The 21928-nt window shown below is 44.5% G+C and overlaps 2 protein-coding genes across 5 annotated transcripts; one reads left to right on the forward strand and one right to left on the reverse strand.

Annotated features, from left to right (window-relative positions):
* Positions 1 to 15: 15 nt before the first annotated feature.
* LOC145527908 (uncharacterized) lies at positions 16 to 3312 on the reverse strand. The gene is made up of 2 exons (XM_081546317.1): positions 1453 to 3312; positions 16 to 1004 (listed from the first exon to the last, which is right to left on the reverse strand). The coding sequence occupies exons 1-2, from the start codon at positions 1545 to 1547 to the stop codon at positions 212 to 214; spliced, it is 888 nt and encodes a 295-aa protein (XP_081402443.1). The 5' UTR covers positions 1548 to 3312; the 3' UTR covers positions 16 to 211.
* Positions 395 to 20146, forward strand: TRAFD1 (TRAF-type zinc finger domain containing 1). 4 transcript variants are annotated; one of them, XM_081546313.1, is made up of 12 exons: positions 395 to 516; positions 4047 to 4105; positions 8163 to 8298; positions 8411 to 8464; positions 10488 to 10890; positions 11714 to 11920; positions 14281 to 14357; positions 15755 to 15985; positions 17024 to 17144; positions 18054 to 18393; positions 18959 to 19031; positions 19256 to 20146. In XM_081546313.1, exons 2-12 carry the CDS (start codon positions 4059 to 4061, stop codon positions 19313 to 19315), a joined length of 1749 nt encoding a protein of 582 aa, XP_081402439.1. In that variant the 5' UTR covers positions 395 to 516; positions 4047 to 4058; the 3' UTR covers positions 19316 to 20146. The 4 variants fall into 4 exon arrangements, with proteins under 4 accessions (XP_081402439.1, XP_081402442.1, XP_081402438.1 ...); XM_081546312.1 differs by lacking the exon at positions 395 to 516 and adding an exon at positions 829 to 996; XM_081546316.1 differs by lacking the exon at positions 11714 to 11920.
* Positions 20147 to 21928: the final 1782 nt, after the last annotated feature.

Genomic DNA, 21928 nt, shown 5'->3' on the forward strand with positions numbered 1-21928 from the left:
GGGCAGAGCCTTGCAGATGTCTTGGCACGAGGCCATTATAATTGCAACAAGAATGACTAATAAGTATTAATGGCCCATGACAAGAGAACAAATGTCATTAGTTATCTTGATATATAAGGAATATTAGTAATGTTTGTACAGAGTTTATTCATACAAGTATTATTAGCATGTGTCAGGAGGAGCTGCAGGGTCTTAGATCTAGGCTCACAGCTCAGGTCTCTGCCGCTCCTTCCAGATGTGCAGGGGTTGGGACTCCCAGGAACACGCCCCCGCGGAGTCCCGCGGAGCCAATAGGCACGCAGAAGGAGGGGCTCTGAGAACGACAACGGTGCCGTCCAATGGACAGAGAGTCGGGTCCGCTCCTGGCCAATGGGCGCGCTCCTCCGTGACGGTCGGAAGTGGTGAGGCGGCTTCGGGGGCCGTTGTTCAGCCGCGGGGGCTCATCGTAGAGGCTCGGTGTTGGCGGCTTAGCGGGTTGGCTTGGCGTCTCTCGTCTCGTCCCTCGTCTTGTCCCAGGTGAGAGAAGCGGTGGCCAGCGTCTGGGGAACATCCTGCGGCCTCCAGTTTCGGGAGGAGGCCGGCATCCCGAGGGTGGGCTGTTGTGGGCCCCGGGGATCGCGGGATTTCTCGTAAAAAAAAAAAAAAGAAAGATGCCCGCGTCGCGGAGTCTGTCCTGGCCAGTGGGAAAGGCCGTCCTTGCTCCTCTTAAGCGGAGCCTCGACAGCTCCCGGCGGTACCGCCCCTTCCAGACCTTGGCCCCGCGGGGCTGGGAGTCGGCCGTAGTTCGGAGCGCGAGGTGGGCACCGCGCCCCGGGCAGGGCGGGGCCCGAGTCCCGAGCGGCCAACCTGAGAGGGGCCGCGGGTGGCCTGGCGTGGGCGGTTGGAGGACGGACCTGGGTTCGAGGCCCCGACTCAGAACCATGCAGCAGCTGCCTTCCTCGGACTTCCTCTTGCGCCTTCTCTGAAATGGGAGTGATGACTTTTTCACCTCGTCAGGTTGTGGTCTGGATGAAAAGATTGTCCATGTAAAAGCGTTTAGCCATCAGTACTGTTAGTCGCTCAGTCGTGCCCGACTCTTTGCGACCCCGTGGACTGCAGCCCACCAGGCTCCTCTGTCCATGGGATTCTCCAGGCAAGGATACTGGAGTTGGTTGCCATTTCCTTCTCCAGGGGATCTTCCCAACCCAGGGATCGAGCCCGGGTCTCCTGCACTGCAGGCAGATTCTTTACCGACTGAGCCATCAGTAAACAGCCGGTAAATGTTAAGTACGATTTGCGAAGTTGGTGCCCTCTCCACTCCCCATCTCGGATCACCCCTCCCCCTCAGGAAACTGCCTCCTCGGTGTGTGGACCCTGCGGTGGTGTCCCCACCCACCGCGGGCGCAGGGAAGTCCAGGGAGTCCTGGCCTTCGCCTAAGAGGGGCTTCCTTCTAAGGTTTAAAGGAAACTTACTCTACCAAAGCGCTTCCGTGCATTCGCTCCTTTACTTCTCCAGTGACCCTTTCTGCGTGAGGAATCCGAAGGCCCAGAGAGGTTAAGTCACACATCTGCTGAACGGCAGAACCAGAATTGACCCTCAGAGGGGACCAACTCAGAGCCCTGCGTGCCACCCCAGCCCCCTTGAAGCTAGAGAACCGGGTACTTGACTCTTCCGAGGCTCTGACCCTGGCTTTGGTGGGGTGGAATACAGCATGCCTAGGGTCAGTCAGACAGCCCTGAGAAAAGTATCAGGCTTCCCCCCGTTTGGGAACATGATTTGTTTTTCATAGATAGGTGCTTCCTGTCACTAGTTTACATCATATCAGAGTGGATGTCGTTAATCTTGTCACTTCCTAGCTTAAAACTCTTCTGTGGTTTATCACTGAATCTGGAATATAATCCAATATTCTTTCTGTCCTACAGGATAAGGGCTTGAATCATTCCTCTTTTTCATTATGCTCTTCCAGGTCTACCTGTACTTTCTCTCATTGCCTGTTAGGCCCAGTGCCTGAGTGGGTTTTTCTCTATTCCATCCTCTTCCTCTGCATGGATGGATCCTTGTGCTTCAGGTCTTTTTTTTTTAATATGTCATGTCCTCAGTAAGGTCTTCCCTGACCACCCTTATCTAGAGTAGATTCCCTTCACTCAATCTCCATTTGTCTACTTTTTTTTTTTTTTTTTTGTGATGAATGTTCATAGCAGCTTTATTTGGAATAGCCAAAAACTGGAAACCACCCAGATGTCCTTAGACAGGACAGTGAGTCTGGTGGAATACCACACAGCAATCACGAAGCAACAGTTGACTGACATGTGCAACAGCCTGGAGGAGACTCCAGAACTATGTGCCGAGTGAAAAAAGCCAGTCCCAACACTTACATACCATAGGATCCCACTTATACAACATTCTTGAAATGACAAGATTACAGAGATGATGTACAGATTAGTGGTTGCCAGGGATTAGGGGTAGTGGCCAGAGGGGGTGGGTGTGGCTTTAAGAGCATCTGTTGGAGGGAGATCCTTGTGAGGAACAGTTCTGTATCTAGACTGAAGTGGTGGTTACACAAATCTACATGTGATAAGATGCTACAGAACTACATACCCACATTGCACCAGAGTTAACTTTAACATCAAAATACTCATCAGTTTCTTTGCTTATTTTTCCCTATCACTAAATTGTTGTTGTGTTAGAGATTGGACAATATATTTTGTTATTTTGTATTGTTAGGACTAGGGTACAAGTGGCATGCGGTCTTAATTATGTTGAATGAATGAATAGGTATTTTGAAAAGTGTTAGTTTGGAAACGTGTAAACCATTCAAGAGCCCTACTAAGGGGCAGTATTTTAGACCATTTTTGAGTCATGGAAAGGGGTAATCTGAGTACTGTAAATAACTGGTATTAAATTTGCCAAAGTTTTGCTTTCTGCATTGACATCTTGTTTAGAAAGAAGCAAAGACTTTATAGTGGCAAAATCTGGCAGACACTCACTATTTCAATGAAGTGATCAAAGTTTGCATCATCTGTAATAATGACTGTTGACATCATGTGGTTTCTGATATAATGCCCTGAGATGAGCACAACATCACTTCTGTGGTATTTTTGTCAAAAATGTATTAAGCACAGGAAAACAGCAAATAAATTCAACTTGAAGGATATACTACAAAATAACTAGCCAGTACATTTAACAGGGTCATGCAGGATGAAAGACTGAAGGAATTGCTGGCAGTCTAGTGGTTAGGGTTCCATTCTTCCACTACAGGAGGCATGGGTTTTACGGTTTGGTCCCTAGTTGAGGATTAAGATCCTGCATGCTGCTTGGTCAAAAAAAAAAAAAAAAAAGACTGATAAAATATCCCTGATCAAAGAAGATTAAGGAGAAATAACAAATAAATGCAATATTTGACTCTGGATTGCATCCTGAACCCAAGAAAGGGTATTAGTGCATGATTTGTGAAGTTAACTAATTGTAGATTAGTTGTTAGTATTGTATTAGTGTTAGTTTCCTGCCCTTTGGTAATTTTACTATGGTTATTTATGAGGTACTGGGTGAGAGATATGTGGGAGTTCTTTGTGCTGTTTTTGCAAGTCAAATTATTTTTATTTTTTGTTGTTTATTTATTTTTGGCTGTTCTGGGTCTTCACTGCTATGTGGGCTGTTCTCTAGTTGGCAGAGAGCGGGGGCTACGCTTTAGTTGTGGTGTGCGGACTTTTCATTGTGGTGGCTTCTCTTGTTGCAGCTCCCGGGCTCTAGAGCACAAGCTCAGTAGTTGTGGCACAAGGGCTTAGTTGCTCTGACACCTGGGATCTTCCCAGACTGGGGATCGAACCCGTGTCTCCTACATTGGCAGGAGGATTCTTTACCACTGAGCCACCAGGGAAGCCCTGCAAGTCAAGTTATTTTAAAATGAAAATGAAAATAATCAGACGCAAGTGTGTTGGGTATTAAATGAAATGAACGCTTTGTTGACATTTTCTGTGCACTGTTGTGTGTGTGTGTGTCTGTACAGTCATTCTTAAAGCAGAAATGAAATGGAAAGATTCTACTTCTTCCTTTGTTGTTTTTTTAGGAACAGCTAAAGATGGCTGAATTTCTAAATGACCAGGACACTCGACTGTGTGACAATTGGTAAGAAATCGAAGAAATATTATTGGAAGGAGGACAATTATGTAAACAGTTGGTTTAGTAGTTGGCAGGTTAAAATTGGAGCCATATAACATGTCATGCAAATATATGGGATTAAAGGTTTTTTTAAACAATTTTGGATAAAGTTGCCTGTTTTAGAAATTCCACAAGGTGATTGGTTTAGGTAGCATAGAGCAGTGACAAGACTGATGGGATGGAGCTGGGAGTAAGGGGTCTGGTTCCTACGTGAATTAGTTAATGACTTTTGGCAAGTCACTTGACTGCTTTGAATCCTCCCTTTTCTGACCTATAGATTCAGGAATTTGTTTTTTGTCTTCCTGAAAAATATTGTATGTTTTTTAAAGATAATAAAAATATAATGAAATGTTTGGACTAGAGCAATGTTTTTCAAAGTGTGTTGCAAGGACCTCCCTGAATGGCTGCAGCGGCTGTCTTAAATGGGATCATGGTTTAGTGTGAACTTGGCTGTATGTGTACAACCAGAACAGCTCAGCTGTTTTTGTAAAGGATTTTACTGAAAGAATGTTCCATTGCTTTAAAAAAAAGTTTAGTCAAGTCTTTCAGCAGTCCCACATGATTCCAGAATTGTTAGTAGAAGGACTGGGTGCGGGCTTGAATGTCAAGCTTTCTTATATTCGTGTTTTTAACTGACAAGAGTGACAAGAAAGAGCAACTCTTTTCTGCTGAAATGAAACTTAGGAGTGCAGCTTGTAATCAGATGATTTCTGGTTGGACTTTCTCAAGAACTTGGCATTTTAGGGATATCCAAGTTCCGTTACTGAAAGCAAAAGAAAAAAGCAAAGCAGAACTACCTGTGCTATATTTAACTTACCAAATTGTGGTGGAAGGAGAGGCTGTTGAAAGATGAGCCAGATAAAATTTTTTCTTTTTTTTTAATTGCCTTTTGCTTTCTGCTCAGCTTCTTGGCAGCATTAGGATACAATCAGAGCAACTGCTGGTCACAATATTCTTTCCCTGCATGGAATTAAGATTTTATTTCTGTGAGGATGTCTTGCCTTATAGGGTATTTTTTGGGTGCTGTGCCACTGTCCCTTTCACCTTTTAAAAACCTATTTTAGCTCTGTTTAGGTTTTATGTGTACAGTTTCTGATGCAAGTGTAATAATCAATTATACAAATAATCACAAGAAAACATTGTGTTTTTAGAAAGAAACAGGCATATCGGCTTTAACATCAGTTAAGAGATTCTTATTTTTTCAGTCCACTACATTTTGAAGGAATCTCAAACCTAGGACAGTATATAAATAAATATGCTAAGGGGCGTTTTTAAAAAAAGAAAGGGTAAGTTAATGGAAAGCTAATGAAAACAAGGTTATTCAAAGCCAAAGCAATTTATTTAAAGAAAAAAGGCAGATTAGCATGGAAACCTGACCAAGCCAGTACAATCCTCCTATCTAAGTAGCCCTGTTTAAATTCCAGGTTTTAAGATTCTGTCTTTAGAGCCATATTCCTGTTGTTCCCTAAGAAAAGTTAAGGTACTCATCAGAGTATGCGCTGTGGTTAAACCTCCTGGGCCAGGAAAAGAATAGTTTGTTGTGATTGAAGGTGGGTTTTTTTTTTTTTGCATGTTACCTCTTTTCTTACTGTTTTGTCCCTTGATGGGCGAGTTTGAGTCTAGAAAACAGAAGCTTCAGTGTTAAAAGACTTTGACTTCTTATTTTTGCATGGTTCTATGTCATTTGGAAGCCTGCTGGGGATTTTTCTGGAAACCTTGGAAAATAGAATTTCCATTTTCTGGAAACTTTGGAAAATGAAATTTCATCTCTAACTTGGCTAGTTCTTCTTTGGGGCTTTTAGCAGTTTTATCTAGAATTGAGTGTGTTCTCATTTATCTCATTTAAAACATCTTAATTTTATCTGTAGGTAGGAGGCAAGTATATTGGTATTTTGTCTCTCTTTAGAACTTTTGGTGGGACTACCTTGGCAGCTAAATTTAAAAAAAGGTAACCATCAGGCAACCATTTTGTAAATTGCTTCAGCTGTCTTTTATCTTCTTTCAAGGTTTCCCAAAAGGTGACATTGTAAATGCTCTGTGATCTTACCTGACAACTGCTTTTGATTCTTGCTTCTTTATGTCATGGTCCTTAATATTTTTTAATCCTAAAGTTTTTAGTGGCATTATACGTGTAGAATGAATGCTCTGTGTCAGTAGATTGTCCTGAAGAGCCCTGTAAAATAAAGACTAGACGTTTATTTTCTTGACTTTGACTGTTTAAAGAAAATTGTTGTCAAAATTACGAAAAAAGAATCTAGACTCTCAGCACTGTAAGAGATAATTGCTGGTTTTAATTTTTTGTGGCATCTGTGCACACAGGATTTGCAATCAGGATACGGTTTTGCTTCCTGCGCTTTATTGGTATACAGTATTTAACTGTTGCCTTATAGTTTAGGTATTTTTAATGGTTTTCAGTTTTTTACAATTTTATGATACTAATGAAAATCTTCATAATCCCAAGAGTGGAATTACTGGTCTTTAACAAGTAATTTAGTGACAGAGTCTTTGTTTTATTAAACACACTTTAACTGTTAATGGTCCTAGAAATAGAAATGCAGTTTTAGACTGTTTAAAAGCAGTGGTTTTATACTACCACCAGCAATCTGTTAAAAGTACTAGTTTCATAACATCTTTAATAGTAGGATTTGCTAATTTTAATATTTATTAGTTTAATAGATTTAGATGATGACTTTGATTTATGGCTCCTTCCACTATATATTTTAATATTCTTCAGTTTTGAAAAACTTAAGCTGAATTAATTTAAAACTGACGGTTTCCTTAGAAAACTGGGAATTTTGGTAAAATAGGGGAAGTTAAGGGTGTCAAAACATCGGTAGTTTCCCTCTTATCCATCTGAGTTTTCTTCCCATCTCTCACACTTGATTGTTACTCTGTGTCCCCTTCCAGTTTTTTTTTGAGAGCTGCCTTGATGACTAGGGTACAAGTGACATCAAGGTACATGCCTTGATGGTTCTACCTTTGGATGAAAATGAATTTACATTTTTTTTTTTTGGTGTCTTAGTCTTTCAGATTGGAAGTATGACTAGCTGGAGGCACACCTGTCATCCTACTTTGAAATGTTTCTTAGACTATGTCTGAAGATGAAAACTATAAAAGAGAAATAATCTGCAACTTGGTGTGGGAGAAGGTCTCTGTAGTATTCAGCTTCAGAGGTGAAACAGGTTATTACAGATTTGTTGTGTAACTGTCTGTATTTATCCTGTTCAGTGTTTTGTTTTCTGAAAATTTATCCTAGGTGACATACTTACAGGCACATTCTTTTAATGCTTCCTTTAGTTAGACTGAAATTGGAGCTTTCCAATAGTCATAACCGAATGAGTAAAAGGAAGCCTTTGAATGTTATGTGCCTCTAGTTTGAGTGTATGTGTACTTTGGGGGAAGGGATTCAGGATTTCCTTGTGGTGCATTTCTGCAGTAAAGTTTATACCAACCCAACCAGAGAGCTTGTTCCCAGTTCATGTCCAGCCTGCTTTGAAAGACATGTGAGACATAAAGGGGGCAGGATCCCTTCCCCACTGACTCTCCCAAAGCTGGCATCTGCCCCTTTTGGTTTGACTTTGGTGGCATAAAATCTAATGTGATTAAAGGTAGCTGAGACTGAAAGTAAATGGTAGACTTTTTTTTTTTAATTTATTTTTAAAAAATAATCCCAGAGTGGATCATTGTGCTTTGGAGCATGGATGGTTTTGGAAAAGCCTAGATCAGCTAGCTCCTCGCGGCATCTGATGTTGTTGGTTGTGATGAACTCTGACGTCTAGAAAGTGAAGCTGAGCTTTTAGAGGTTGTGCACAGCACTGAGAACTCAGTGTTGCACGGAAGACTGAAAACCTTCAGGAGTTAATTCTTGGAAAGCAGGGGCAGTAACAGTCACAGAGCTTATACGTTAGGTGCTCACTAAAGAGAAGTAATGGAGTCTGAAGATTGGACCAGACAGATTTCCCTGTGATTCCTCTGGGCATAGATGTCAGTAATTCTTGCCTTTTTCTTGGATCTATTTCTGTAGCAAAAAAGAAATTCCTGTGTTTAACTTTACCATCCATGAGATCCACTGTCAAAGGAACATCGGTATGTGTCCTGTCTGCAAGGAACCATTTCCCAAATCGGACATGGAGACGCACATGGCTACAGAACACTGTCAGGTGAACCACCATGTTCTCAAATGTTCAGAAACGGATCAGACTTGCTGTTGTGTAACAGCAAGTGAGCGTGTTGTCACAAAGCCCATTTACTGATTCTTGCTTCTTACCCTAGGTGACCTGCAAGTGTAACAAGAAGTTGGAGAAGAGGCAGCTAAAGAAGCACGAGGTTAGTTTCCCTGTACCGTGAAGGGAATTACCGTGGGGCCAGTCCTGGTGAGATTACAGAGCTGCCTGCAGAGCAGAAAGCCAGGCTTGTGGAGTCTTTGTTCTCCACCAGCGCCAGGCACACTGCCTCTCAAAGCCTGTTTGAGCCTACTTGAGATTTCGACTGTCTGCTGCCAGATCTGACTGCACGGCTGCTGTGGCTCAGGCTCAAGCCTCAGAGCCTTTGGAACCGAGTCCTTCCTTCTGGGGTTTGACTCTTGGCAGGCTTATTGAGTGCTAAACCAAGCCTGGGGTGGCCAGTGTGGTGCAGCCTCTTTAGCACACAGCCTGCCTTCTGTCTTCTAATTCCATTTTGACTTCTTGATCGCTTGGGTGACATGCTGTTTACACCCTGACAAATTCTCAGCATTTGACAAGGGAGAACATAGTATCATTTGGTCCTAGTTGAGATAAAATTGGGCGTAGTTGAATAAGTGTGTTGTTGTTTTTTAATTAATTTTTGGCTGTGCTGGGTCTTGGTTGCTGCACTTTGGCTCTCTCTAGTTGCGGTGAGTGGGAGCTGCTCTCTTGTGTTGTGCAGGCTCCTCATTGCTGTGGCGTCTCTTGTGGAGCATAGACTCTAGGACGTGCTGGCTTCAGTAGATGTGGCCCATGGGCTCAGTTGCATTGAGGTACTTGGGATCTTCCTGGACCAGGGATCGAATCTGTGTCCTCTGCATTGGCCGGGGGATTCTCCACCACCTGACCACGAGGGAAGCCCTATATAAATATATATATATGTACGTGAACTCACTCAGTCGTGTCCGGCTTTGCAACCCCATGGACTGTAGCCCACCAGGCTCCTCTGTCCGTGGGATTCTCCAGGCAAGAGTACTGGAGTGGGTTGCCATTTCCTTCTCCAGGGGATCTTCCTAACCCAGAGATCAAATCCGGGTCTCCTGAATTAATTGCAGGCAGACGCTTTACTGTCTGAGCTACCAGGGAAGTCCATATATATGTGTGTGTGTGTGTGTATGTATATATTTTGAATGAACATAAACATATTCACCAATTAATAAATCCCAACAACTCTTTAGTTGGTGGTCATGCAGGAGTGTGTATATATATATGTAAAAATTCATTAAGGTATGTACTTATGATTTGTGCATTTCATTCTATGTACCTGAAAAAAGCTATTAACTTATTAATTTATAATTTTGAAAGGTGATTCACAGACAATGTAGAAAACTTGGAAAATATAAAAACAACTGCTTCATGACCCCAAAGCTCGGAGATAACCATCTTATAAATAATTTGGCACTCTCTCGTTGCTTTTTCTAAGCATTTGACCTACATTTTATTAGGCCAAGGAAGTCCCTTTATTGATGATTCTTGATTTATTTGGTTAGTCTAAAGGCAATATTGGGACTTTCCTGGTGGTCCAGTAGCTAAGACTCCACTCCCAATGTAGGGTGCCCAGTTTCGATCGCTGGTCAGGGAACTAGATCCCATATGCAGCAACTAAAGATCCTGTGTGTGGCAACAAAGACCTGGTGTAGCCAAATAAATGAATAAATATTTTAAAGAGAACGAAAAATAAAGAAAGCCAGTGCCACATACAAATGTGCAGATTAGAAAAGCCAGTGTCTTTTCTAAAGGACAATCCCTTTTCCTCATTGCCAGGTACTTAAATCAGAGTAGTAAGGGGAAATTGGTCTGGGGGAGCTTTGACAAGCATATGGGAATTGCTCTGCTTTTGCTGTTTGCCCCTGGACTTCGCTAGCTGATTTTGGGTTCCTTTGTAATGTGTACACAAGATGACGATAGGGTGGCTGTAAGTAGTGAGTAGTTTCCTCGTAAGATTTTCTTTCCCTTTGTAGAATCTGGTAGCAGGACAAAGAGGGAAGTTGTGACTCTTAAATACATGGCAGGCAAAGCTAGGGTTGGAAGAGAATATTTTTGTAAATACTTTTTGCTTTCCTTGCCCTATGCGACAGCATGACCTCTCTTAGGAATATTAACTGCCTCATTATTCTGTTTTGCAGGAGACTGAGTGTCCTCTACGGCTTGCCCTTTGCCAGCACTGTGATCTGGAACTTTCTGTTCTCAAACTGAAGGACCATGAAGATTATTGTGGTGCCCGGACGGAGTTATGTGGCACCTGTGGGCGCAATGTCCTGGTGAAAGATCTGAAGACTCACCCTGAAGTGTGTGGGAGAGATGTGGAGGAAAAGAGAGTCGAGGCTGCCATGCCACCTAACGCGTATGATGAATCTTGGGGTCCAGATAGGATCTGGATTGCGTCCCAGCTCAGACAGATTGAGGCTCTGGACCCACCCATGAGGCTCCCTCGAAGGCCCCTGAGAGCCTTTGAATCAGACCTTTTCCAAAGTAGAACCACCAACCAAAGGAGCATGACAGCCCAGTTTCCAATTCAGAATAATCTGTGTGAGTTGTGTCTGGGAGTAGAAACCTGGAATGGTATCAGGATCTGGGCAAATGGGAACAGGGCTTTGGAACCAGATAGATCTTAATTATAGAAACCTGACTGTAACATGAGGAAGAATACTTAACTTTGCTATAGAACCTCTTTGCTATTGGATTATTGTTGGGTGACAGTGCTGTTCATAGCTGACATTACTGAGTGTACCCTTGTGTGCCTAAAGGCATTTACAGAGTACTTTACTTGTATTAACTATTCAGTTCTCACAACAGCTTTCTGAGGGTAGGTAAGTGGTAGAGCTCGGGTTTGAATTCGGGCTGTCTGACCCCATGCTTTAAAACCATTCTGCTATCACACAGAAAGTGTGTGAGTCGCTGAGTTTTTTCCGACTCTTTGTGATCCCATGGACTATAGCCCACCAGGTTCCTTGGTCCATGGGATTTTCCAGGCAAGAATACTGGAGTGGGTTGCCATGCCCTTTTCCAGGGGATCTTCCCAACCCAGGGATTGAACCCTGGTCTCCTGCATTACAGGCAGACTTTTTACTGTCTGAGTAGAAAATACATGTAAAATGCTTAGCACAGTGCCTGTTTCATAGTTACAGTTCATTCATATTACTTACTAATAAAACAATGAGAATAATAATGGAGCCTTTTATCATGGCAGTCTTAATGTTTGGATTCCTGTGAGCACTGTAGGGCTGGGCCTCTTTTGTTCCTGCACAGATTCCTGAAAACCTTGAATATTTGCTAGGCCTGGACTTGAACTAAGGGATGGCAGCATATCTAACATTTCTTAAATACTAGTTGTTTTTTTTTCCCCCCTCAGTGGAAGAACAAGAAAGGCAGGAAAGGAATAGAAGCCGGCAGACCCCCAAAGAGTGTGGTGAAGACAGTGCAAATTTGGACTTCATGTTGGCCCTAAGTCTGCAGAATGAAGGCCAGGCCCCCACCTTGGCAGAGCAGGACTTCTGGAGGGTCATATATGAGGCAGACCAGTCCCGTGAAGGTCCCAGTGCTCTGAATGACATCAGGGGTGTGTTTGTTTATTCTTCACTAGCCTCTGTCTCTAAGTCACAATGCGTATAAGATTGCAAGTTTTTCATGAGATAGAATTTGGTTTTTTTTAATTTCATTTGTTTGCTTTTCTCAACTCTCTTTTTTAAAAATTGTCAAGAATAGTAAGTACAGTGACTATCTGTTAATATATACCCCTCATTTATATTCATCAGTTTTAGTATTTCCACTTATCTTTATATTTCTTTCGCCCTGAGCCATTTGAGAATAAGTTGCTGACATAACATTTTATCCCTAAATGGTCTTAAGGTGTATTTCTTTAGAACAAGGGGATTCTCCTATGTGAACACAATACAGATATCACTTTCAGGAAAGTTCCTTACTTATACATAGTGTCCTTGAGAGCTTTTTAATTTTGTTTTTGAAAGCCAGGATTATGCATTATACATTTAGTTCTTTCTAGGTTCTTTTAGTTTGGTTTCCTACCCTCTCCCTCTTTTTAAAAAAATTTATTTATTTTATTTTTGGCTGTGCTGGGTCTTTGTTGCTGTGTGTGGCCTTTCTCTAGTTGCAGCGAACAGGGGCTGCTCTGTAGTTGTGGCACGCGGGCTTCTCACAGCGGTAGCTTCTCTTGTTGCGGTGCATGGGCTTCAGTAGTTGTGGTGCACAGGCTTAGTTGCTCAGTGGCATGTGGGATCTTCCTGGACCAGGGATCAAACCTGTGTCCCCTGTATTGACAGGTGAATTCTTAGCCGCTGTACCACTAGGGAAGCACCCCTCCCCCTTTTTTCTTTCTTTTGGCATTTTTGAAGAGTTCAGGCCTGCTGTTTTGTAGACTACTTCTTTCTCAATTAAGATGTGTCTGATTATTTTCCCATGTTTAAGTTCACGTTATAGTTTTGGCAGGAGTGCTGTACCGGCCACGCTGTGTCTTTCTCAAGATGTCAGCTTGTCCTGTTTGTTAGAGTGGAGTCTGTCAGATACCTCCATTGTGCAGGTAGCCTTTTTGCTTCATAATAGTGTGTGTAGGATGCTGTTTCTAGATTGCTGGGGAATAGGATACTCATGGTCTTATCCAGCAGTTTTAGTATTCATTGATGTTTCTTGCTTGAATCAAGTATTATTATGGCAGTTGTAAAATGGTAATTTTTGTATTTCTCTCCTTTGTTCTGTATTTATTAGTTGTCCTTCATCTGTAGAGAACTTTGGTCCCCTCACCCCCATTTAAAACCAATTCTTTTTTTTTTTAGTATCATTGGATTAAAACTAAGTTTTTAAAAATAAAAGTTGGATTATGGGCAGTGAATCACCCTTTGGGTCTCTTGTTTAGAGAATGTTTGAGAAAGGCATGTCATATTTAAAATGCTCAACTTGTAAGATTTTAGGGACCTGAAAATTAAGCAGCTTTCAGTTGTGGTTTTTCTTCATGTCACTGTAAGAATAATGACCTTAAAGACAGTAGGATTAACTTCGAATATTTTGTTGATTTAGAGAGAATAGGAATTGGTCCTGGATCCAGATATTTAAGTTTGAGTCTTTTTTTTTTTTTTTTTTGGCCAAGCTGCATGGCATGTGGGATCTTAGTTCCCCAACCAGGGATCGAACCTGTGCCCGCTGCAATGGAAGCAGAGTCTTAACCATGGGACTGCCAGGGAAGTCCCTCATCAGAGCGTTTAGATTGGTGAAGAAAGTAAAATTTTAATAGCATAGTTGTGACAAATGAAGACTCTGGATTCAGTGTAGTTTACTTTCTCCTTTCTTGGCCATTTCTTAGATTGCTTTATTGACTTTTTTCTTTGTTTGCATGTTTCATACACTCATGTGGGATCTTTCCGGATCCTGCATGAATGAATGGTTTGGAATTTATATTCTCTTGTAGTTCTTGTAGTAGTTGCCCTGGAAATTTCAACATACTTATTTAATTTAATAAAGACTAAATTTAGTCCACCTCCTCACACTTCTCTTGGTTAACACAGTAACCTTAGAATGTGGATCATCCCTTTATGACTTAAATACCACTGATGGATATTAGTGTTCTCTGTTGTTTTCCTTTTAACATCCTGATGTAGAGTTTTCTTGTTTTATATACTCATATTTATCATTTTATGTATTACATGTTCACCATTTTCTTTGCTTACCCCTGCTTCCTTGTTTCTTCAAATTTCCTTTTAGGATACATTTCTTCCTGAGGTACATTCTTTATAAGTTCTACTGAAAGTATCTGTTGATTATAAAGACTCTGTTTGGGTTTGAAAATATATTTTGTCTTCATATTTAATAGTTTTAAGGAAATCAGATTTTCCTGTCAACTCCCCAAGGGGTATAAAAGGTTGAATCAAGTATGTTTTTCACTTTGAGTCTCTGTGGCCTGATACCTAGGTGCAGTTGATGAGACCATGTTGCCTTGTGAATTTTGTGAGGAGCTCTACCCAGAGGAACTGCTGATTGACCATCAGGTGAGTTACTTGAGGGCTTTAAGCTTTAAGGAAGAACGTGTGCAGGCCCTGTTGATGTTGCAGACCATGTGAAATCTTGAGCAAACTGATACAAGTCTTGTGATGAGAGGAGCAACTGTGTCTTTTTTTTTTAGTATTTTGGGTTTTTTGGCTGCACTGCACAGCATATGGGATCTTAGTTCCCCAACCAGGGATTGAACCTGCACCCTTGGCCACTAGTGAAAGCATGGAGTCCTAACTACTGAACTGCCAGGGAAAATCCAGTAGTAACTGTGTGTGACTGACATGTGGGTGTGAGAATTCGGCCTCGTTCTCTCTGGGCAAAGTAACATTCATGCCAGCAGGCCCAGTTGCTGCCTCCATTCTGTGGAGATACTGTACATCTCTTGAGACCATATTGTAATCAGCTTTCATCTCATGCCACGTTTGATTTACAGGAGCCCTGCTGAAGTCCCTGCAGTTCCTGGGAGGGCCAGGGGTCTGTTTTGCACTTTACTTTTTCTGCCTGGACATGTGTGGCCTTTTACCCCTGTCTCCTTAACACACCCAGCCACACAGACCCCTCCCTCACAGACTTGGTTCAGACATGACTCTCAGGAAAGCATCCTGGGGAATGCTCTGAAAGCTAGGCCAGAGGTCCCATCTGTGTGCTCCCCAGACGGCCTGTGCCCACATCTCTCTCGGCCTGTTACCCTCACCCTGTGGTGTGGACTGCTGATCCCCTGTTGGTCTGTACCACTAGGTGGAGTTCCTGGAGGACAGTTTCTGGGTTTTCTTGGTTTCTGAATCTTAATACCTGGGATACGAAAGGTGTCAGGTAGTTTTTGAATGATTGAAAGTTCCTGTGCTCTTTAGGAAGGATTAGAGAATAGCCTTTGTGTTGGAAGAGTGGCTCCACTAGGGGAGGGAGCCCGTTTCCCTCTCAACATTCTTACTCTCTGATTTGGTTTGACCTAGTCTGGCACTTCCATGGCTAGTAAGTGGTCCCTGTGCTCTGGGTGGAACACACATTCCCCCATATGTGGAACAATACAGCATTTGACTACATCTAGTATTTGGTTTGGAAGTAACATAAGAAAATCCATTCACAGGGATAACGAAGAATTATATGGGCCTCTCTTATTCTATGTCTGTGGAAAGAATCTTGAAGCTTTTCAAATTAATTTAGAGAGAATAATCACATAAACACAGTTAAAAAAATTAAAACAGTACAGAAATGTTTAAAAGCAGAGTGAGTGTTCCATCTGTGTTCCCCTGACCCTTTTTAGTCCTTTTCCCAAGTATTAATTAAGCATTATGAAAATGTTGTGACTTCCGGAAAATATTTTCAGAATTTAATTTGTTCCTTAACCTCTGTTTTTTTTTTGTTTTGTTTTAACCTTTGTTTTTTGAGATAGACAAGCTGCAACCCTTCATGTGCCTTACCTCCGCTCAACGTGGGCAGCACTTCCCCCCGAGGGGTGGAGGACCCTGATGTTATCTTCCAGAAGCTGATGCGGCAGCCTGCAAGTGACCAGTTGGAGTCTTTGATGGGCTTCAGGAGCTCTCCTCCCGTGGAGGACAGTGTTGTCATCCCGTGTGAATTCTGTGGGGTCCAGCTGGAGGAGGAGGTGCTGTTCCATCACCAGGTGAGAGAACCTGAGCACCCGGGCACTTCTCCCATCCCCTTGATTCCTCTGGAAGTGAACCTGAGGCTTTCAGAGCTGAGAATGCCTCTCTGGCCTTGAAGTTGCGTGCATACCTGATCTGGCTACTGCCGTGTCCTGTTTTGTGAGCTGAGGTATACAGTACCTCAGGTCTTTGGACTTCCCCTGCCTTCTGGCAGTGGAAACTGTTATATCACGAGCTGCAGCTCAAGGAACCAGGACTCCATGTAAGCAAATATGGAGGACTTGCCAGAGAGTTTAGAAGAGTTTCCCTGAGGCCCCTGACAATTTTTGATTTTGACCATGTGCATTCTTCCTGTTGGGGTGGCATTTGCATCTTGCATTCCAGGAATCTGGAATCTGCCCTTACGGTTGGCCTCCGGTCCGTCCCAGCCCCTCACAGGGGATGCCTGTGAATGAGGGAATTAGACTGGACGATCTTAAGTCCTTTTTCAGCTTTCACAGTCTGGGATTCCAGCGTCTTAGTGGAAGATATGTTTTCTGCCTCGTCTTGTTTGTTACGGGAGTGAACACTGAAGGTATTTCAGAGGCATTTCTGTAATCGATGCCGTATAGCTGTTGCTAGAACACCACACATTTCATTTCTGAAATAAACACTTGTGCCTTTGAATCAAGCAGTAGATAAGTTAACTGCTTGTCTTCTCCTAGAGGAGACCACAAAATAAGCAGTGGTGCCAGTACTCTGTGGTCAAAATGTAGGCAGAAACCTTTCTGGGCTCCCAGGATCAGCCCTTCCTTCATCCCTGCACAGATAAGAGAGTGCTTCCTGATCTTCCTGATCAATCAGTGCTAGTAGGAACGATTGCTCTGTTCCAGATCGCTTCCTCTTGCTCCCAGGCCCTTCCTCTCGGTGGTTGTCAAAGTTATTCTGTCCCATCAGCGACACCCTGCCACCCTCCTACCCACCATCAGCTGTGTTCTGCCAGCCCGGTGTTCCTTTCCTCCCTGTGCTTCGTCTCATAGGAATGACTGGGTACTAATTCTGATTTTTCTTGTTAGGACCAGTGTGACCAACGCCCAGCCACAGCAAACAACCACATATCGGAGGGAATCCCTAGCCAGGATCTCCAGCCTCGAGAGACCTCACCAGAGCTGCCCAAGAGGCGTGTCCGACACCAGGGTATGGGCCAGGGCTGAGCCAAGGCTGCACTTCTCATCAGCTACTTAACAGGGTTTACCTGCACCCCAAATTAGCAAGCGCAGTACGAGCTCACTGAGGACCCCTTGGGGCTAGTTGTGGTTCCGGGTTAGACTCGGCTGCTTTGGGGACAGCCGTGAGATATGCTTAGCATCAGTGCTTATTCAGCTGCCGGTCCCTGTCAGTACACTTAGTGGATGACTGGGAGGTAATTTTCACACCTTACCATGGCTGCCCTGGGCACCTGCTTCTAGTTGAAATATGCTCAACTAGAGTGCTGCTGCTGCTGCTAAGTCGCTTCAGTCGTGTCCAACTCTGTGCGACCCCATAGACGGCAGCCCACCAGGCTCCACTGTCCCTGGGATTCTCCAGGCAAGAATACTGGAGTGGGTTGCCATTTCCTTCTCCAGTGCATGAAAGGGAAAAGTGAAAGTGAAGTCGCTCAGTCGTATCCGACTCTTAGCGACCCCATGGACTGTAGCCTACCAGGCTCCTCCGTCCATGGGATTTTCCAGGCAAGAGTACTGGAGTGGGATGCCATTGCCTTCTCCTCAACTAGAGTAGGGTGATCAAAATTATCCTCAGTATTCTTACAGTTTCAGGACTAGGCAAGTAAATTGTTTTTGAATCCCAGTCACTATTAGAAACCCAAAGCCAGTTAGAAGTGATTTGTCAAAATTTGCTTATGCACTGCTGTTGACTAGTTAGTGAGGACTTAGGTGGTAAGTGTACAGTATGGATTAATGTTCTCAACTCTGTCCTGGAGACATGGGTTTCAGCATCCTTTAGGGGTGAGGCAGTCATCTTTTACCCAGGATCTTTTGTTCCTGCCCCAAATCCAGCACTAAGAGCAGCCTTTCCCCTGAAGCTGGTGCTCTTTTCTCTTCTCAGGAGACCTGTCTTCTGGTTACATGGATGATCTCAAGCAGGAAACGGCTAAAGGGCCCGCCTACCCTCTCCCCTCCAGCCGACCCCCTAACAATATGACAGCTCCTCCTAACCGCCTGTCAACATCCACATCAGGCCCCAGGCCTGGGTGCCAGCCAAGCCCTCCTCGTGCTCTGAAGCTCAACAACTTAGACAGCCAGGGTGTCCGGGGGCGCAGTCGAAACAGCCATAACGGGGTTCTGGCTCCTGGCCACGTCCCAGCAGCTTACCCAGCTCGGAGTCTCTACCCGGAAAACCTTGTGCCCTCTTTCCCCCGTGGGCCTTCAGGGAGATACGGGGCAAGGTAAGAAACATTGCCTGGGAGGGGAGCTTGGGGGTAGCTCAGGAGTATGGAAGTGTGGATTTTGCTTGTATCGTGGTGTGATTCATAATGTCCTTTTGCTCTCTGGTTTTTTATTTATTTTTGGCTGTGCTGGGTCTTCATTGCTGCACAGGCATTTCTCTAGTTGCAGTGAGCAGGGGCTACTCTCTAGTTGCGGTGCGTGCGCTTCTCCTTGCAGTGGCTTCTCTTATTAAAGGAGCACAGGCTCTAGGCGCACAGGCTTCAGTAGTTGTGGCACGTGGGCTCAGTAGTTGTGTCTCCCGGGCTTGGTAGTTGTGGTGCACTGGCTTAGTTGCTCTGAGGCACGTGGGATCTTCCTGGACCAGGGTTCGAACCCACGTCTTCCTGCATTGGTAGGTGACTTCTTTACCACTGAGCCACCAAGAAAGTCCCTCTGTGGTTTTGTATTCATTAGTTTTATCTTCTGGAGAGCTGCTTTTATCTGGCTCCAGCTGTTTCTCTCCTGAGTGTTCTAACTTTGGCTCAGGGGCACCTCAGGAATGAGTTTCCAATCCTTCTCTTTCAGCGGTAGGAGTGAAGGTGGCAGGAACCCCCGGGTCACCCCCACAGCCGCCGGCTACCGCAGCAGAACTGCAAAGGTGAGTGAGATCCAGCCCGTAAAGCTCAGTGAGGACTCCGGTGGGTGGGCTGGTGTGGTTCTTGAAGTCAGAGAAGCTGCTGGACCTCAGGCTGATGTGGCTGAAGGACCGCTCTCTGGCTCTTGAGGAGGAGGTTTCATAGAAGCCTGGTACTTCTGGCGCTCTTCAGGAGGATCACTGCTTTCTTTCTGTGTAAACCTCGTTTGTGTCCTATTGTCCAACAGGCAAAAACCCCCAAGCAGCAGGGAGCTGGGGATGCAGAGGAGGAAGAGGAGGAGGAGTAATGAGTGTCCACAGAGAACTCACGTGCTGGTTCCATCTTCTCTGCACGACTTGTCATGGTGCAGCCCTGCCCCTTGGGCTCTGTGGGCAGGGGCGACCTTTCATTTTAACGTTTTCTAGGTTACGGCCATTTTGTGTCTTTTGAGATTGTGCTGTGGGAGTTTGGGGGTTTGAGGGAGGGTTGGCAGGGAGGCTGTTGAGAATGTTTCAGCTTTAGCTGCTGCCTTTGACAGCACAGAAATGTATGTTAGGGCCCCTCCGCCCACCAGGGCTTCATCTTTTGACATACTATCACCGTCGCTTCATGGTGCTGTGGGGTCCTGGTGGGAAAGAGGGAAGGTTCTGGAAAGCTGGTCCCACGAGTGAGGCGATGCTCTTCCTGTGGTGGCCTGGATTTGGGAACTTGGGGGTAACCTCTTGTATGTCCTGCCCATCCCCACTCTAGAATTTGGGCTCTGGGATGCATGGAGGAGCTTTGCTAAAGTGTTCAGGCCAGTTGCAATATGTGTTAGGAACAAGGCTTTTGGAGATGAGTTTCAGGTGAGTGGACTACAGGCTTTGTTTTAATCTGCTTCTTTGGCATTTGGCATCACTGCCTTCTGTTTCTGAGGGGAGCACGGCTTCTTTGTCTTCACTGCCTTCTGATGGAGAAGGCCAGGGGCTCCCTGTGCCCTCCAGAGCCATGCTGGGCTCTGCCTTAATCAGGACTGAAGCCTAAACTCGTGGTTGGCTCTGAAAATAAAGAATCAGAGCCTCCTCCCCTCTTTTTATTTTACTATTACTGTTATTATTAACAACCTTGTAATAGAAATAAACTTTGTACTTGGAGTTCAGCTGAGTCTTGTGGTTCCTTCTGCTTTGCACTCTTTGGAGAGTGCAGGCAGACCAGGGTGCCTGGAGTCGGCTCCGCGGAACGAGGGAAGGCGCGCCTTCTCAGAGAGGGCCAGTCAAGATGCGGCTTTTCTGTCTCCTCGGAGTTAGGGGAAACTGACAGGTGGCTGCAGCTCTGGGCTGATTTGGGGAGGGCTGGGGGCCACCCCCAAACAAAGAGAGGAGGGCAGATTCCTCAAAACCCTCAATCCTGAGAGTTGCTGAGCCTTAGCAAAATTATCCATCACCCTCTGGCACCTCATACTTTGCACCAGAACATCTAGCACTGTAGGTCATTTTGACCTCATTTGTTTTCCTCTCAACAACCTAGCGGAGAAGGCAATGGCACCCCACTCCAGTTCTCTTGCCTGGAAAATCCCATGGATGGAGGAGTCTGGTAGGCTACAGTCCATGGGGTCACTAAGAGTCGGACGACTGAGTGACTTCACTTTCACTTTTCCCTTTCATGCACTGGAGAAGGAAATGGCAACCCACTCCAGTATTCTTGCCTGGAGAATCCCAGGGACGGGGGAGCCTGGTGGGCTGCCGTCTATAGGGTCGCACAGAGTCGGACACGACTGAAGTGACTTAGCAGCAACAACCTAGTGGGAGTGGGAAAAGTAGGAAGAATTGCTACAATTTCACATGTGGAAACGGGGGTGACTTGTATAAGGCTATGGCAGCTATTAATTCATGGCAGCCAGGACTCATCTGGATCTGAGTTATACCAAGAAAAAGAAAAAGGAGGACCTCCCTGGCGGTCCAGCAGTTAAGACTCTGTGCTTCCACTGCAGGCGGTGTGGGTTCCATCCCTGGTCCGGGAACTAAGACCCTGCAAAGCCATGCAGCATGGCCAAAATAACTTTTAAAAAAGGTTATTCCCATATAGCTTTCTGGTCTGCCGTTACCATGAGGTTTTGATATAGCAGTCTGTATATATACAAGACTATTTTAAGCTGCTGATCTCTTAATTTCAAATGCGTTTTCTGTGTCCTGCATTTGTACTCTCCCTCATGCTTGCTGGTTTTGAAATCCTATTTGTGTGTGGATGATTTTCTACCTTTACTGTAGGTTTGCCTTTGCCGGTGAGCTTTTCCATTCATTATTTGCTGTTTTCTAGTTTTGCCCTTTTCCAGCTAGAGACATTCTTTTAGCATTTGTTATAAGGTTGGTTTGGTGGTGCTGAATTCTCTGAGCTTTTGCTGTCAATTCTCTGAGCTTTTGCCTGTCTGTAAAGCTTTTGATTTCTCCACCAAATCTGCTGGGAAAGATTGAAGGCGGGAGGAGAAGGGGCCAACAGAGGATGAGATGGTCGGATGGCATCACCGACTCAATGGACATGAGTTTGTGTAAACTCTGGGAGTTGGTAATGGGCAGGGAGGCCTGGCGTGCTACAGTCCATGGGGTCGTAAAGAGTTAGACATGACTGAGCGACTGAACTGAACTGAATTGATCCGGCCAGCAGGAGAATCCTAGATGTGACAATAGAGGTGTCTTATTCTCTAGCTTCGTGTGTCTGATAGAGTCGTCTCTCTGCTGTGAGTGGTTGTTTTTTTGCTCTGTTTCTAGCACCCTGAAGCAACACACGAGAAGAAAGGAAAGTTGCTTGTCCCTTGTCCAACAGGATTGTTACTCTTTGTATAATAAATATGTAGGACACAACCTCTAAGAGCATTTATTGAGTACAAAGAAGCTGGAGTCAAGAGAATGAGAATTAAGTAGGTCTGTGGTCTCCTGAATGCAGA

The sequence above is a fragment of the Giraffa tippelskirchi genome, chromosome 11 (genome assembly GCF_054371585.1).
Source record: "Giraffa tippelskirchi isolate mGirTip1 chromosome 11, T2T-mGirTip1v1.2.pri, whole genome shotgun sequence".
NCBI lineage: Eukaryota > Metazoa > Chordata > Mammalia > Artiodactyla > Giraffidae > Giraffa > Giraffa tippelskirchi.

Coding starts and splice junctions, on each gene's coding strand:
- LOC145527908 (XM_081546317.1), bottom strand. CDS start 1,547: ATGTGTGACTTAACCTCTCTGGGCCTTCGGATTCCTCACGCAGAAAGG. Junction 1,005..1,452: donor CACGGAAGCGCTTTGGTAGA/GTAAGTTTCCTT, acceptor CTTTTCATCCAG/ACCACAACCTGACGAGGTGA.
- TRAFD1 (XM_081546312.1), top strand. CDS start 967: ATGGGAGTGATGACTTTTTCACCTCGTCAG. Junction 997..4,046: donor TGACTTTTTCACCTCGTCAG/GTTGTGGTCTGG, acceptor TTGTTTTTTTAG/GAACAGCTAAAGATGGCTGA. Junction 10,891..11,713: donor TCCAATTCAGAATAATCTGT/GTGAGTTGTGTC, acceptor TTCCCCCCTCAG/TGGAAGAACAAGAAAGGCAG.